The sequence below is a fragment of the Monodon monoceros genome, unplaced genomic scaffold (genome assembly GCF_005190385.1).
Source record: "Monodon monoceros isolate NGI ecotype Baffin Bay Population unplaced genomic scaffold, NGI_Narwhal_1 Super_Scaffold_4, whole genome shotgun sequence".
Classification (NCBI taxonomy): Eukaryota; Metazoa; Chordata; class Mammalia; order Artiodactyla; family Monodontidae; genus Monodon; species Monodon monoceros.
Window position 1 is genome coordinate 51,373,719 of NW_021703781.1, and position 18,370 is coordinate 51,392,088.

Genomic DNA, 18,370 nt, shown 5'->3' on the forward strand with positions numbered 1-18,370 from the left:
TCACAAGGGTTTCTCTGGTGCTGTCGCTGTGCCCAGGCTGATGCTGGAACTAAAGAGGGAGGGCCAAGACCAAACAAAGACAAGTCACAGCTGTTGACAGTCTGGTGGATGCAGCAAGGCACATACTGAATGGCAACCTGAGATGACAGAGGGCAGGATGAAGTGCAGCCCCAGGTGAGTAGAACTTGCCCATGTCTTCTATCAACACCTCTCAAAGGTAGTCGTGGGGGGACTAAGTCTTCACAGCTCAAGACAACAGGGTTAGTGGTGATGCCAGCATCTATTTCCAGAAGCAATGGAGTGAAGAGGCTAAAAGCAGCCTTTGACATTAGACAGAGTTAAGTCCTAATCTTGGCTCTGCCAATAATTAGTTGTGTGATCAAAGAAAGGTTACTCACCTCTCTGAACACACCTGTAGGTATCAACAGTACCTGCCACATAGAGCTGTTGCTTGAAGATAAAGGAGATCAGACTTCCCTGGTGGCACAGTGGTTAAGAATCCACCTGCCAATGCAGGGTACACAGGTTCGATCCCCGGTCCTGGAAGATCCCACATGCCGGAGCAACTAAGCCCACGCGCCACAACTACTGAGCCTGCACTCTACAGCCCGTGAGCCACAACTACTGAGTTTGTGTGCCACACTACTGAAGCCCGCGCACCTAGAGCCCGTGTTCTGCAACAAGAGAAGCCACTGCAATGAGAAGCCCACGCACCACAACTAAGAGTAGTCCCTGCTCACCACAACTAGAGAAACACCGCGCGTAGCAACGAAGACCCAACACAGCCAAAAATAAATAAATAAATAAATAAATAAATAAATAAATAAAGATTAATGAGATCATTTAAGACAAAATTAGCACACAACAAATTGTAGTTATTATTATTCTTTTTGTTGTTGCTATCAATGAAGAACCAGCATCTAATCAATTCTCAGATCTCTGTTTGGCCAACTTCATGACCTAGAGTTTGACTCAGGAGGACTAGGAAAGGCTTTATGTTGGGGATTGATAGAGATTCCCCATGTGCTGGTGGAATCTAAATCCAAGGATCTGGTCAGGTCACATTGGTGCAGGTCCAGCTCCAGAGACCCCAGCGGGGTGCAGGCAGGGTACTGCAAAGGAGAAGACTTCCAAGGCATCTAGGAAGTGTGGAGTCCGAGACACAGAGGTGGGCCGGCGAGGAGAGAAGGCAGGATCCAGCACACAGGCAGCCATGCGGCTACTATTTCTTGAGCACCTACGAGGTGTCAGACTCTGGGATGAGTGCTTTACCTCCTACACTTGCCCAATCCCCCCTCTCCAATCCCATTCTCCAAATAAGGAATAAGGCTCCCTTACTCCTGCAGTTAGTCAGTACAGAGCCAGGGAGGCCTGCCTGACTCCAGTACCCATGCCTTTCTACACTGCAACTCTAGGATCCAGGATGTCCACGTGAGAACACCTCCAACAGAGTGGAAACAGACAGAAAAAGGGGGCTGTGGACTTGAGGTGCATAACTTGGGATCCACGGAGTAAAATTCTTGGAATTGCAAACAAAATTGTGTGTGTACCTTTTTCTCGGAGAAGTGCTGAAAATATTCATCAGACTCTCAGAGGGTGTGGGAACCACAAAATGTCAAGTACAATACACGTAGAGAAAAGAAGTCCCCAAAACCTCATTCCAAAGCTCTTGAGGAGACAGTGGAAAGGAAGAGTAAGAGTGCCCCCTGACAGCTTCTTGTCCCTCTGATCCAGTGGCCCCAGCAGCAGCGGCCACCAGATCTCACCGAGACAGTGTTCCATGATGTGAGAGAAGACAGCCTTGAACCCAACTAACTGTCTCAGCAAGTCTAACCTGGCATTCATCCGTAATCTCAGGACACTGTCCTTTCTACAGATGTCACAGGGAGCCACCACTGCCCCCACTTCTTTCCTGGACACTGGTCAGTCAGCAGCACTCCCACCACCAATAAAGAAAATTAATGAAAAGACGAAGCCATGTCTACAAAGCCTGGGGAACGTCTCCATGGGAGCAGAGCCAGAAACACCGCAGCCTGTCGATCGGGCTGCTCAAAGCAGCCCCACTCATGAGTTATCTCAAGGGCCTCAAAGCTAAAAACATGTTGGGGACAGAGATGTTAGGTCCCTTTTGGACCCTCAAACCTTGGAAGGCAGGACCCAGAAACCCGTGTAGTACATGAGGGTCTCTCACGGGTGTGTTTTAGCCTTTTGTGCCTAAATTTAGTCCCTCGATGCCCAATGGCCTTTGCGTCCCCTCTTTTCTCCAGGCTGAAACACCAGCATTCAAATCCAGGTGCATGTAGTCATTCCTTTGGATATGGATATGGTTTCAGGAGACCCTCTCTTCAGAGGGGACACTGAGACCAGGTGACAGTAGCATGTGCCCCTCCAAGTCACAGACAGCATAGGAAAAGGAACTCAAGGAGTTGAAGACTCTGTGGGGTCCATCTCTGAGTGATGAGGCCCAGGGAGAGGAGGCAAGTTAGCCAAACGAACGTCTTCGACTCTCTCCTGCTAATTTATTATTTTCAACTCAAATGCACAAACTCTTAGGCTTATGTGGATGCCCTACACAGATGGCAGGAGTTTAGACTAAGGTTGGTTTCTTAAATAGAGGTGGACACGGCCCAGTGGCTCAGAATAGACAAGACGGGAAACATCAGCTTCCATCAGAGCCAATAAGTAATGAAAGCCATTTCCCCTTCCAGAGTCTTCATTACAAAGAGCAAGAAATCAGATCCATTACCCGGAGGGAGATAACTGCAAGAGGAGGTTTCCTCTCCAAGTTTCCAGACATTTGCAAAGATGAGAATGTTCAACTTTGCTTCCAGGACTCTTTAGGGAAGAAATAAACAACCAAAAAGTCCCCAAACATCAACCACACGGGGCTTTCCTCCACACCTTGTGTGGTTAGGGGGTGAGGTGTCCCAGAACTCAGATATGGGGGTGTCAGGTTCTGCACCACCACATCGAAGAGGATGCAGGAGGATGGGAGAGTGTGTGTGTGTGCCTGCTCATGTATCTGTGTGTGTGTCCAGCTAAGTACTTCCTTCACTACACAGCTAATCCGATTAGCAGCTTTAGGAAACTCGGCAATGTTAATTCAAGGGCCCCATTCATAGAACAGCTTGGCCCATGCCTGCCCAGAACTCCCATTCTTCTCACTGCAAATAAAATGCACACAGAAGGACTTTCTCTCCCTGAAGAATGCGCTCTTGCCTCCTTGCCCCCAAGCACATCCAAAAGGCTGCTGCCACTTCCTCTGGAGGCTCTCACGGCAGGGGAACGGGACTGTCTGAAAATGGGGGGAAAATAGCGCTCTCTCCATCTGAGGCACAAAACAAGTTTAATTTTAACAGCGCTGTCGACCCAGGGGGACTCCCAAGCTGGCAGCTGTGCTGACTAAAGAGGTATCATGAATCCCACCAGATGTAGGGCCCTGGGTGAGTCTTAGGCTGTCCGTGGACCTTCAGTTCTTTTTCTGTAGAATGGGGACTTGGAGCAGAGGGCAGAGCTGGAACAGAAGGCTGGAAGGGAGGACACTCGGGGCCTGTAGACACGACGTCACTGCTTTTGGCAGGAGGCTGAGGGGCGGGAAGGGAGCCGGATATGTAAGTTGTGGATAAAGCGTGGAGGGCCTTGGGGGCCAGATAAGGAATGTTTCTGATAAGTGATAGGCAGCCATGGAAGGGTTTTAGAAAACACAGTGGTATCAGTTATCTAGGGCTGCCGTAACAAGTTACCACAGAGTTGGAGGCTTAAAAACAGAAATCTATTCTCTCACAGTTCTGAAGGCTAGAAGTCTGAAATCAAGGTGTTGGCAGGGCCGTGCTCCCTCTGCAGGCTCTGCAAGAATCCTTCCTTGCCTCTTCCTAGTCTGTGGCAGCTCCCGGCAATCCTTGGTGCCCCCTGGCTTATAGCTGCATCATTCCAGTTCCTGCCTCTCTCTTTCACGTGGCCTTCCTCTGTGTGTCTCTCTGAGTCCTCTCCTCTTCTTATAAGGACTCCGGTCATTGGATTTAGGGCACCCCTAAATCCAGGCTGATCTCAAGATCCTTAACTAATTAGATGTGCAAAGACTCTATTTCTAAATGAGGTCACATTCTGGGGTTCAAGTAGACATAAATTTGGGGGGGACACTATTCAACCCAATACAGTGGTTGCAAGGTCAGGTCCAGGAAGATCACCTGGAAGCAGGATGCGGAAGCAGAGACTGGAGGCAGGGAGACTGATCAGAAGTAATCACCACGAGCCTGGGGTCCTAAGTGAACAGCGAGGATGCTCCCTACTGGGGGCCCGAGAGCTCTCAGAGGCTTTTTTTCTGTGGCCAGCACAGCACCCTGAGTGGGCTCTCATACCAACCCGGGCACAAGGTCTTTGCTCACTTCCTGGTCCAGAAAGACTCCAGCTACTTTCCCAGGGCTGGCAAAGGAATGACTGCACGCACCTCTGTTGTTTTCCATTCCTTCCACCCGGCAACATGGCAGATGGGTTGGTACAATGGAGGACACAACCTAGGAGATGGGAAACCTGGGTTCTCGTTCTGGTTCTTCCACTGACTGAATGTGGGACATTGGGCACATCTATGAAACGAGGGAGACTAGATCACTTCTAAGGCAATGACATCGTTTCATTCTGCAACCAGGAAAGCAGCTTCAAGTTCACAGGATAAACCAGGGAAAGGAGGCATCTGGGGCTGCACTGCATCCCATCCACCTCCAGGGATTAAGCCCTCTTCCCATGTCACCGCCCAAAACACCAGGGGCAATTACCAAAGCTTGGAAATGAAATAACCGATATCTAAGAACACATCCTTTCACACATGTGGAAGTAGAAAGAGCAGATAAAGGTGTGGTTCCTTTTACATTTTTTTTTTTAATCAAAGCAAATGTTTAAAGAACAATAGCACAGTGTTGTTCACAGCATCAACATTTCTAATAGAAAAAAACACTACAGAAAAGAAGGGAAACAACCGTCATGTCCATCTGTATGGATTCATTCGATAAATGGCGGCAGAGTTGCATATTAAATGTGATAGACCTCAAAGTACCACGTGAAAAGATGTCCATGGTGTGGTGTTAAAGACGCAGGTTACACAACAGGGTGTTAAGAAAAATTCCTTTTATGTTTAAAACATATCTGCACATGGCCTGAGCACAGTAAGGCCAGAAGGAATCCGGCAAACAGATCATGATGGGGACCCCCAGGGCTGGGATAAAAGGGGATTTTCACTTTCTACTTTCTACAGTTTTGAGCTATTGAACTTTTTTTTTTTTTAACAACTAGCAGTGTTAGTTTAATCAGCAAAAATAATTTAAAATATTCCCATTCTGAAAATAAAATAACTATTTTAGATAGATGCAAAGTACTATTGGCCCTCAGAGAAAATTGATCAGGGTAAGAATCACCTTGCCATAAAAACATAGTGGAAAAAAAAATACATATCTCAAGCTTGGGAAGGAGGAAACACCAGAAAGGTACATGTTTCAAAGGCCTCTTGCCCAAGCCCCCAAAGTTCCCTCCAGCACGTAGCAAATTTCTCCCATTCTCCAGTTTAGCCTTAAACCCTCCCAGGTCAGTGTTCTTTCTGCAAATACTACTACTAATAATAATAAGGAAGAGAAGGCAGAGTTGATATTTACTGCACATTTCTTATATGCCAGGCACTGCGCTCAGCACTTTCCACGTATTCTTTCCTTTTCTCCTCACAACATCACTCTGAGGTAAGGATTATTACTATTCCCATTTGACAGATGAAGAAACTGAGGCCCAGCTCGAGGATTCAAGCCCAGACAGTCTGAGACCAAAGCCTGTGACGGTGGCCAGCTCTTTCACTGCCCTCCTGGGAGCAAAGCCCTGTGGGAGCTCTTCACCCCAAGGCCCCTGGGAGATGCTCCAGGGCCTGCCAGTCTCTGTCTATCTCTTCCCTCTCCCCTATCCAACAATGCTGGCCAGTGCCTTCTACATACGAAGTGCCGGGACACCTCTGTGGGATCCAAAGTCAAATATATGTGGACTCTGCCCTCTCAGCTCACAGGGGAGAAGGAAAAAGAAGACAGGTACTCAGGTTCTTAGACCATGAGGCTGACCATGGCGGTCAACTGCCATGGTGGCTGGCCAAGGCCCAGGCTCTCTCTGGGGTCTAACACTCACATCTGCCAAGCTTGGGTCCCCGTGCTGTGCCATGGCAGGTCCCCCAAGGACAGCAGAAGGATTGCTGACAGGACCAACCCTGAGCATTCGTGATGGTGTCCGGGCATCAACTGACTATGCTGTGCAGGTCTGGAGGTGTGAGTGGGGTCCCCAAGCCAGAGAGACCAAGACCCAAAGGCCTCCTTGGATCCTGCGTGGTCACCCCCACCCCCTGCCCTGCTTTCCAAATCCATATGTACCCACACAGAGTGTAAACTGGTACTACCACTTGGGAAATCCGACTGATTCTACTAATAACTTACGTATACCCTGTGACCCAGCAATTCCATTCCTGGAAATGAGTGCCAAAGGATATGTACAAGAAAGACAATAGCAGCTTTAGTTATCATAGCCCCAAACTGTCAACTGTCCAAATGGCTGTCAACAGAAGAATGAATAAACTAGGGTACATTCATTCAGGAGAACACTGCAAAAGATGAAAGGACAAACCAGCGCTCCACCCAACAACACGGGGGAATTTCACAGCCACAAAGCTGAGGGAAAGGAGACAGACACAAACACACACTGCATGGTTCCATTCATGCAGGTAAAATGCATCTGTGGGGACTTCCCTGGTGGTGCTGTGGTTAAGAATCTGCCTGCCAATGCAGGGGACATGGGTTCGATCCCTGGTCTGGGAAGATCCCACATGCCGCTGAGCAACTAAGCCCGCGAGCCACAGCTACTGAGCCCGCGTGCTGCAATTACTGAAGCCCGTGTGCCTAGACTCCATGCTCTACAACAAGTCGCTCTCGCAACTAGAGAAAGCCTGTGCACAGGAACGAAAACCCAACATGACCAAAAAATAAATAAAAATAAAATGCACCTGTGTGGAGAGAGGTCAGACTAGTGGGTGCTGGCTGGAAGGAGGCATGAGGGAGTCTCCAGGGTTCTGGAAATGTTCCATCCCTTGGTCTGGGTGGTGGTTACGTGGACATGAACACATGTAAAAGTACATCACACTCTATGTTTGAGCTATGTGAGGTTCACTAGTTTTAAGTACTGAAGTAATAGTGCAAAAAGGAAAGTTAAAAAATTAAATCAGGGCTTCCCTGGTGGCGCAGTGGTTGAGAGTCCGCCTGCCGATGCAGGGGACGCGGGTTCGTGCCCTGGTCCGGGAGGATCCCACATGCCGCGGAGTGGCTAGGCCTGTGAGCCATGGCCGCTAAGCCTGCACGTCCGGAGCCTGTGCTCCACAACGGGAGAGGCCACAACAGTGAGAGGTCCGCGTACCGCAAAAACAAACAAACAAAAAAATTAAATCACACGAAGTTACAATCAGATCAACTTCTCTAGGCCTCCAGGTAAGAATCTGGCAGGGGGTGGGGGGGACGGTGGGGGGGGGAGCGTATGATGGCTTGGCGTGACAGAATTATGAAGAGATGCTGCCTTTTGTTAGACCTCAATTAAGGTTGTGTATATAATGGTGTGAAAAATAATCTGGATTCCAAAACCCCATTTAAAATTCAAATGGACTTTTCAAAACATCCACGAGAGGTCCCCCAAATCCGAAGAAGTGATAATCATAGAGCCAGACACCAAAAACGTGCCTAATCGTTCCTCCCTCCTCCCGACCACTGGTGATGAGGACCCCTGGCCTTGTGACAGCCTTTGCCTTCTTGCCTTCCTCATCCCTACATCCTGTATGGAGCCTGGCCTAGCTCCTGTAGCTGCTCATGTCCCCATGAGCGGTGGGAGGCGCTCCCACTCTGGGCACAGCCCTACCACCCCCCCCCAGAAAGAGGGAACCAACCACTGGACAAGAAGGAAGCATGTAACCTCCTTAGTGGAGGCTGCCATCCCAGTTCCCACCCCAAGAAGGACGACTCCCTCGGTCTGGAATGTCCTTCTCTACCCTCTGACTCCTTCTTCTCCAGCCTGGGAAACCCCTCCACCTCCCCAGGACCCCCTCCTCTGGGAGGCCTTTCTGGCTCTCCCCACAGCAATGGTCCCAGTTCTTCTTAGTGCCCTCCACTCCCACTGCGCTTCCTGGGACACCCCACCTCCACCTCTCACTCTTTACCCTTTTTGGTTTCCGCATCTATTTCCTCTAATAGCTGGTAAGTCCTTAAAAAGAGAAACCTCAGGGCTTCCCTGGTGGCTCAGTGGTTGAGAGTCCGCCTGCTGATTCAGGGGACGCGGGTTTGTGTCCCGTTCCGGGAAGATCCCACATGCCGCGGAGCGGCTGGGCCCATGAGCCATGGCCGCTGAGCCTGCGCGTCCAGAGCCTGTGCTCTGCAGCAGGAGAGGCCACAGCAGGGAGAGGCCCGCGTACCGCAAAAAAAAAAAAGAGAAACCTCAGTCTATACCATCTCAGGGTCTGGCACAAGACCTGGTACGAAGTGAACACCCAATAGAGGTTTCAATGAATAAGTGAGTGAGTGAGTGAGTGAGTGAATTGGGACCACATCCAGAAACATGTATACAATATATTCTTCTCCTTCCCTCCCAAGTGGATACAGATCGCAGGGCCTTTTGTGCCAGGAAATACTGAAATGAAGAACTGGTGAATTAGTTCTGGTGGAATCTTGGAGCCTTGCAAGACACTCAGGGATGGGGGGCTTTGGGGATGTACCTGGAATCCACCAGGTTCATCAGCAGAGGGAAAGGGGTTGCCTTGACAACCCCTCTCCCATCATCACCACCAGCAAGCAGCATGGTAAGGCTGCCCAAGCATCCAGCCCGGAACCCAGCAACCTTAGGGCAGCTGGTGGGCTGTGGAGAGCAGCGGGAGAGGGGACTCCACCAAGACTCCCCCAAGCCAAAGATGAGCACATCACGTTCTTATTCATAAACCTTGGGCAGGACCCCTGCCACCCACAGGGGAGAGCTCCAGCTCATCAGCGCAACAGGCACTGGGCATCAGGGGAGTTGCCTCCTACTCTGGGCACATTCCCACCCACCCCGCCAACAGGCACCTTCATCGTCGACCCCAGCAACTTCTCCTGGTGCTTCTCTCTACGATAGCCCCCCGCAAGAGCCACCTTCCAGTGACCCACACCTTTCCCCTGTTCCTCAACTTAAGACAGCCCCTCTCATACTCCCTGCCTCTGCACACAGTTTCTCCTCTGCTGAAATATCTTTTCTTGATTCTTTCCCTAAGGAACTCCTACTCATCCTTCAAGACACAAGGCAAGAGTGCCCATTCCCATGATGCCTTTCTTGGCCCATCTTCTTCCCACTGCTCTTGATTCATTGTAGCTCTTGTCATGAGGAATTACAGTTTATCTATCTACACTTCAGTCTCATTCCTCCGGACTGGGGTGCTTAGTGATAACATCTGCTATTGCCTGAGAACATGCCATGTGCTAGGCACCAGGTTAGCCTGTTACTTTTGGAGTCGATCCTCCCAACCCCTGCTGAAGTGAGTGCTGGTTTCATCCCCATTTTACAGATAGGAAAACTGAACTTTGGAGATGTTAGCAAGCTTGTCCACCCTGTCTGCCTGGCGTGAAAGGTCTCCTTGAAGTCAGAGGTCACATCTTATTCCTCTTTCTCTCACCAGCACCGCATTAGGTCCATGATAGGTACTAAAAAAGGGGGGCGGTGTATAAACTTCAGTTATACAAGATGAATGTTCTGGAGATCTGCTGTATCACATCATGCTTGTAGTTTATGGTACTGTATTGTACACTTAAAATTTTGTTAAGACAGTAGATCTCATGTTAAGTGTTCTTACCACAATTTTTTAAAATCCTCGAGAGAAAGGAAGGGAGGGTGGGTGGAGGGGTGGCAGGTAGCAGAGACAGTGTAGCATCAGGCACACACGAGCCTTGGTCACCGAATAATAAGCCGCAGGCAGCCACACAGCCTATCAGCTCCCACAGCTCAGTGCCTGGGGCTGCTTCTGAGAATGGAGATTCCACAGAGGGGAGGCATCTGAGCCCAGTGGGCAGGGAGGTGAGGAGAAATCAGGAGGTCAGTCTCATTACTATTCACCCCAAGGTGAAGGCAAGGAGGAAAAGTAATCAAAGGAGAAGAGTAATCAAAGTCTGACACCCAATCTGTGTTTCCTGCCCCCAGGGGATTGTCACCTGGTTTGTAGGCCAAACAAGTGCACAATACCACCCCGCCCCGGCCCCAGGCAAGCATCTTCCCACTGCTAATGAGTATCAGCATCACCATCAGATACGCCCTACATGGAGCCCATCCAGGAATACTCTCCATTTGGGAAGTTCTGGACCCTGAGGCCAGAGTCCTGAGAACCTATGTTGAGTTCAGCTCTGAACTCTGAGCTCAGGGTTGAATCTTTGGATAAAGAGGCTAATGAAGATTTTCTTAGAAGGATAAGCAAACTTGGAGGCTCCAGCTTCACAGCCTGCAACAGACAAGGGGTGACCCCTCTGGTTTTCCATTGACAGGTGGGCACTGGACTGACAGGTCAAATACCTATGACTTGTGGTCCAAGTCACCCCGTGCTGGAGTCCCTGACCCTTCTCTCCCGGGCAGGGATGAAGGGGATGCAGTACTTACCTGTGCTGTGTCCTGTTTCCTCCACTGACTGCTTGATCCAGTCATGGGTTTGGTTGATGTGAAATAACTTCAGGTCCTCTTCATCTAAGGCAATGTCTCCCCAAAAGACAGCTGGGAAGAAAAAACAGAAATGGATCAATTTAAGCTGGAGATCAAGGAATGAATTTACTAGTGGCCCAGAGGGTATTGGAAACTGAGTAGTAAACTCTAGAAAAGATAGTCCATCCAATCAAATTTCTTCCTGAGCCTAAGAGATAGGACTGGTAGAAAAAGAACAACAGCTAATAAATCTGTGCATCAAAGCCACAGGGCTGGGGACAACCACAATAAAGATCAAAGGCCTAGGTCTGTAAGGTATTTTGAAAGGTCACCCTGTCTTACTGTCACTGTAGGCAGCTGTGGGCAAAACCACCACACAAAGACAGCTGTTTCTCCCTTCTTCAGAGTTTTCAGGATATTTTTTTAAAAAGCATAATATAATAAATGATACTAGTGTTCATAATATTTGCTTCCCTTCCCTGGGAAAAGATTCTATTTCCCTTCCCCATTGATGTCAGGATTGGCCACTTCACCTGTTCTGGCTAATCAAATGTGAGAAGGAGCTTTAAGAGCTAGTGTATGATTCACCATGTCCTCGTTTCCTCTCCCAGAGGACAAGCAGTGGCTTAGATAGGGGTGACTCTAAAACCCTAAGTTCTGGAGTAAATATGATATGGAGCAGAGGGATGGCTGATTAGGACGGATATGTAACATGAATGAGGAAAATAAAAACCATTATTTTTATAAGTACCTGAGATTTGGGGCTATTTGTTACTGCAGCACCACCTCTTTATCCTGACTAATACAGAAATTGCTATCAGAAGTGGTATGTTTCTTGGTAACAAAAATCCATTGTCTTTGGGCCAGGTAGTGGGTATCAAGGAAACTATTACTGAAAGCTGGAAGAAGGCAATCAATATTACACAGTGATGAAGTATTTGGTAAAACTATTGCCTGCATTAACTTGGAAGGCAGATGATGAACTAAATGAGCTTATGGCTTTAAGTGAAGAGATGGGGAGTCAGAATGTCAATAGCACATCTTGGTTACCATTAGCTGTGTTTGACAAGATACTACAAGAAAGATAAGGGCTTTAAAAAGAACTGGGCATGGAGGCATCATGCTCCCTGATTTCAAACTATATTACAAAGTGGTAATAATTAAAACAGTATGGTATTGGCATAAAAACAGATACATTGATCAATGGAACCAAACAGAGAGCCCAGAAATAAACCCATGCTTATATGGTCAATTAATTTATGACAGAGAAGCCAAAAATATACAATGGGGAAAGGACAGTCTCTTCACTAAATGATGTTGAGAAAATTGGAGCCACATACAAAAGAAAGAAACTGGACCACTATCTTATACCATACACAAAAATTAACTCAAAATGGATTAAAGACTTGGACATAAGACCTGAAATCATAAAACTGCTAGAAGAAAACATAGGCAGTAAGCTCCTTGACATAAGTCTTGACAATGATTTTTTTGAATATGACATAGAAAAGCAAAAGCAACAAAATCAAAAATAAATAGGCGAGGACTTCCCTGGTGGCGCAGTGGTTGAGAGTCCACCTGCCAATGCAGGGGACATGGGTTCGAGCCCTGCTCTGGGAAGATCCCACATGTCATGGAGCAACTAAGCCCATGTGCCACAACTACTGAGCCTGCCCTCTAGAGACCGCAAGCCACAACTATTGAGCCCACATGCCACAACTGCTGAAGCCCATGCGCCTAGAGCCCGTGCTCTGCAACAAGAGAAGCCACCCTGATGAGAAGCCCGCACACCACAACGAAGAGTAGCCCCCGCTCGCCGCAACTAGAGAAAGCCCACGCGCAGCAACGAAGACCCAATGCAACCAAAAATAAATAAATAAATAAAATAAAATTTTAAATAAATAAATAAGTGAGACTATATCAAACTAAAAGTCTTCTGCATTGAGAGGAAACCATCAACAAAAATGAAAAGGCAACCTACTGAATGGGAGAAATTATTTGCAAACCATATTCTGATAAAGGGTTAATATCCAAAATACATACAGAACTCATACAACTCAATAGCAAAAAACAAACAATCCAATTAAAAAATGAGCAGAAGACCTGAAGACACATTTTTTCCAAAGACATACAGATGACCAATAGGTACATGAAAAGAGGCTCCACATCATTAATCATCAGGGAAATGCAAAACCACAGTGAAATATCGTCTCATACCTGTTAGAATGGCTGTTATCAAAACGACTAGAAAAGCAAGTGTTGGCAAAGTTGTGAGGAAAAAGAAATCCTTATGCACTGTTGGTGGGAATGTAAATTGGTGCGGCCACTATGGAAAACAGAATGGCGGTTTCTCAAAAAATGAAAAATAGAACTATCATGTGATCCAGCAGTTCCACTTCTGAGTACTTATCTAAAGAAAACGAAAACACTAATTTGAAGCAAAATCTGTACCCGCATGTTCATTGCAGCATTATTTACAATAGCCAAGATATGGAAACAACGTAAAGTGTCCATATTATTCAGCCATAAAAAACCCAAAACCCTGCCATTTGCAACAACATGGATGAATGTTGAGGGCATTATACTAAGTGAAATATGTGTATCTATATCTATATAGATATTTCATATATATATGAAATAGGTGAAGAGAAATAGGTGGAAGAAATAGGTGAACTCTTTTTGTTTTATTGCTGTTGTTGTTTAAATAAATTGAATTAAAAAAAAAAAAGAATTGAGCAATTTATAGTGGGAATGAAAAGGAATGGAGAGAGTCCAGAAATTCAGGGACTTGAGGAGTTGGAAGAGCCAACCTATTCTCATCGCTAAACAGTAAAACAAAAACTGAGAAGGCCTTTAAGTAACAAAGACTGATCAAAACTCGGGCTTATGGTGTAGAGAATTGGGAAACCTCATACATTGCTAGTAGGGATGTAAAATGGTATACTCCCTAGAGAAAGCTACTTGGCATTTTCCTAAAAAGTTAAACTTATCACAAGACCCAGCAATTCCACTCCTAGAGATCTTCCCAAAAGAAATGAAAACATAGGTCCACACAAAGACATATACTCAAATGTTAACAGCAGGCTTATTAATGATTGCCCCAAACTTGAACACAACCTAAACGTCTATCAACTGTTGAATGGATAAACAAATGTGATCTCTCTATACGATGGAAAACCACCTAGCAATTAAAAAGAGCAAACTACTGACACACGCTACAACATGTATGAATCTCAAAAACATCATGCTAAGTGAAAGAAGCAAGATGCAGAAGACTACATATTATATGATTCCATTTATATGAAACGTCTAGAAAGGCAAGTTTATAGAGCTAGAAAGGTTAGTGACTACCTATGGCTGGGGGTGGGAATGAGACTTGACTATAAGTGGCCATGAAGGAACTTTTCCAGGTGGTAGAAGTGTTCTAAAACTGGATTGTGGTGATGGTTGCACAACTTCAAATTTGCTTAAATCTTTGAAATGTACACTTATTTTCACCTTGTTGAAATGTGTAACAAAGCTGGCTCAGCCAAAGATGGTTTCCAGCTGCCGGTCCTGAGCCCCTCCCACCTTCCTGAAGACTTAGCACAAGTTCACAATACAGTGCGATCTCTTCCTCAAAGAAAAAACGTCTGTGTCAATGATGGTATTCACAGTGGTAGACAATCAGGAACACTTCTCACATTCTGAGAGCAGAAAGAGAAGCAAGAGGGCAGATGGAGAAGGGAGTAGATTAACAGGACATGGGAAGACTCCAACAAGCCAAGGAAGTGCTCAAACTTTTGTGCTCGTGTATTCCCAAATAATTTTTAAAAACCACATATCCTTATGTATATTGTGAGCCTGACATTTATGATTTCTCACCATGAGTTTAAATGTATTTTTTATTTTGTTCATAAGAAGTAAAAAAAATAGTAAACATTTTATAAGATGAGGATTGACTGTAGCTGTAATAAATGTTTCATGATGTGATTTGGTAAAACAGATTTAACCACCTTATTGAATAACACATGCTGCATCAGAAGGAAAACAAGGAATTATTCATCTTGGTTTTTATCCACATATCTTGAAACATTAGAAGTCCGGAAAACATTTCAGTTATACTTAAAAGAATCACTGTCATTAACTTACTCTATTTCAGTTGTTCTGAATTCAAAGTACTCCACTAAGCACCAAGCATCCCCCTTAACAGAAATTCATACAGATAGGAAAAGACAGGAGAAAGCCAGGTCTAGATGCCTTGGCTCATCACAAAGAAGGCTGCTCTGTGACCAAGCGTTCTCATTTTCCCTTTAGCGCTCAGAGGTTTTTGTACCCCAGCCGATGCACGCAGTGGGATTCAGGATGAGTGACAAGTGAGGCTCTCTTCTATAAAGTGGGGTAAGGATCACCATGACCAGGGCATCCTCCGGTAGTTTTAATGGAATCTTATAATAGAATCATATAGAATCTTATATGGAAGCACCCCTTGCTAAGTCTCTGGTGTCCCTGCACACATCAGTTTGCAAACCAGAGTGTGACAGAGGTCAGGGCAAGGGAGCATAGGGCTGCTCTTCAGCAACTGCTTCCTAAGTCAGAGGGCTGCTGAGAATTCTACTCTTCTTGCACTGTCCCCAGGGCTTGCTCAGCCCACCTTGGTCTCCATCTGCTTTCCAGCACTTCAATGCCCAGCACTCAGGCATCCTCTTGACCTCAAAAGGCAGTAGCCCCAGGCTGATTCCCATGCAAGGAATTCTTCCTGAAGGCACTTCCTGCCTCCAACTTTTGTATTGTTCACCTGTGGAGGCAGGTTGGTTAAAAGCATGTGCTTTAGAGCCAGAGAGGTCCTGGGTTCAAATCCCATTATTGCCATTTAATAGCTGTGTGACCTTCGGCAAATCACTTGACTTCTCTGAGCCTTCTCCCCAACATCAGGCTTCAAACCAGAGTAACTGGCACCCCAGAACAGAGGTCCAGAATCAGGATGCCATCTCCAGTCCTACCCTTATCCCATTCCATAGACATGAGCATGTTGTGCAGAAAGGCTGGGTGACTTGTTCACAATCACTTACCAAGTAATTTGGAAAAGGCGAGACTCAAGTCCAAGACAATTCTCATTATGCTCTGGTCTAACCTAGCAGAGTAGAATCTGTCCACATAGAACTGGGAGCCAGGGGTGAAAACCCCAACACCAAAGGGGCTTTGGATATTCTAAATAAGCCTGAGGCAACAGTGGGGAGTCGCCACCCCAGACTCCTACCACAACGTGCTCTTCCTAACATAGTTGCTTCAAGGATCTCAAGAATGATCAGGAGTCAGCTTGGAGGCAGGTGGTGTCACGCTGGGATTCCCCGGAGGTCACAACTCCATGTCAACACGATATCTACTATGGCTCTATGGCTTCTCTTCCAGGAAAAAGGCACAATAAAGAGCAGACTGAGGAAGGAAGGCAGGAAGGAAGCATTTATTGAGCCAAGCACACAGGAAGGGCTCTGTTTGCAACCTAAGAGATGGCATGGATGCCACCAGGGCCTCCGGCCAGGCTCATATCCCGAGAGACGGGCTCCACCTGCACTGCAGGGACTTTGAGGGCTACATCCATGGAGTTACAGAGAGAGTGCGTTTCTGAAACAGCCTCCCCTCTCAGCTAGAGAAAACCTTTGTCTGTTTTTTTCCAAGATAGTTCTTGCCGGCCTCTCCTGAATGTCCTGGAGGGTTGTTCCAGAAGGGTCACAGGACATTCTACCCCTCCTGAGCCGTCCTGAGTCATGAGGCCACACTCTCGAAAACAGCCATTCTACTCCAACTTCTCCTATGTGATCTCATCACAACCGAAGTTAATTAACTTCTATCTGTGCAGTTCCATGAAGGCAAGGACTGTGTCTGCCTGCCCCATAGGTCCATTCTCAGCCCAGTCGTGGTGCAGGAAATATCTGTTGAATGAATGCCTTGCGGAAGCTTCAGAGAACTGTCTTCTGCCCTGAGTCTCTCCACCCTAAGATGGAATCTGAGACCCAGCAGAGCTTCTAGACCCTTCTTTAAAGGTTATTTACACCCGAAATAGAAAGAAGTGTACATTCTCCTGTAGGGATGGTCACTGTGTCTCAGTCCAACAGGCCGAGGCCATGTCAGGAAATGAGGACAGGCCATTAGCTCTTAACCCCATGGGAGGTAGTCACCAGGCCACTCTCAAGACTAGAAAAAAGTATGCACAAAAATCAGGTTGAATAACTGCCCTGGCTGGGAAGCCACCATAAAACCGGAACCCAAGGTACCACTAGAAGGTCTGTTAATGTAGGCAAAGATTTTTGCCAACTTTTTTGGCTACAGTATCCCTGTAATGCCCAGAACAATGTCTGGCATTGAGAATATGCTCAGGAAATATTTATTGATAAATTAATGAAAGGAAATGAAAATTAATAGAAATTAATTCTATTTATGTGAGTTCAATCCCCAAAGCCACCTGCCTGGGAAGTAACCATGTCTCCTTCCTTTTGAGATGACAAGAATGTCTGAAAACATTAAACTGGTGAGTTTTCAATACAGAGTGAGTCTTGTTTCCTGCATCCATCCTGCCACTGTGGCCCCAGTGAGGGAAGAAGGGTGAAAGCTACTTCAGGGAAGGAGCTGGATATGACACAGGGGAGTCCCCATCAGACAGAAGGGGGAGTAGGAGGAAGCCCTCCACGTCAGAGGACAGGAGCGGAACATGTGATGGGAGGGAGCCTGGGCACATAAGGCTCTTAGCCAACTCCCCAAGGCATAGCCCAATGAGGCTCAAGTCTGGGAGAAGCTGCCCATCCACCACACACAGGGGCAATGGGACAGCATGAGTAGAGGGGAGTGTCCAGAGACGTGGGCCCAGGGTGCTCCCAAATCTGGCCCCCAGCACCTGGTGTCTGGGGCTCTGGGTGCTCCCACATGCCTAGGGAGGATGCAGAGGTGCCGAGAGGGCCAGTGGACCAGCAGAGCCCTGAGGTCAGGGTGAAAAGCCACAGAGGAGGATTTATAGGCAGAGCCAAAGGGTCAAGAGTACAGGCTTCACCAGCAAAGACCACACGTCAGGCTGAAATGCTAGAGCTGAGCAGATACTCCTCAGTATTTTATTTTATTTTAATTAATTTAAATTTAAACTGGCACATGTGGCTAAGTGCTATAAGTATACAATGTAAATAATATAAAATAAAATTTTATATAAAGTACAGCAATATAATATAAATAATATAAAATAAAATAATAAATTCTGTTTAAAATAGCAGCAAAAAGCATCAAATATCTGGGAAAAACCTTGACACAAAAAGCAGTACTATGTTGACATTGTAAAATTCTACTAAAAGCTATAAAAAGTGACAGGAAAGGAAAGACGTACTCTGTCTTTCTCTGAAACGTTCTTTCCAAATTAATGCATAGGTTTAATACACTTTAATCAAAACCTCAACAATTTTTTTATTATTGACAAAATGATATTAAACTTCACCTGCATAATTAGGTGATAACAGTCAAGAAAGAGTACCAAAGGAAGGCTGGTCTCGTCTGACATCAAAATATGTTATAAAAAAATAAAATAAATAAATAATTTTTAAAAATGTTATAAAGCTTCAACAACCCTGCAACATGGGATAGTCTGGAAGCAATCCCTAGTCTATATAAGAAAGTTCATTTATGACAAAAGAGGTCTCACAAATTT

The 18,370-nt window shown here is 46.3% G+C and overlaps 1 protein-coding gene across 1 annotated transcript in view; it reads right to left on the reverse strand.

Moving 5' to 3' along the window:
* The window catches only part of TLL2 (tolloid like 2), a 129,052-nt gene that overhangs the window by 87,784 nt on the left and 22,898 nt on the right, over positions 1-18,370 (reverse strand). Inside the window, exon 2 of the mRNA XM_029245818.1 lies at positions 10,666-10,776. Within this exon, the coding sequence (XP_029101651.1) occupies positions 10,666-10,776 (111 nt within the window). The remainder of the gene's footprint in view (positions 1-10,665; positions 10,777-18,370) is intronic.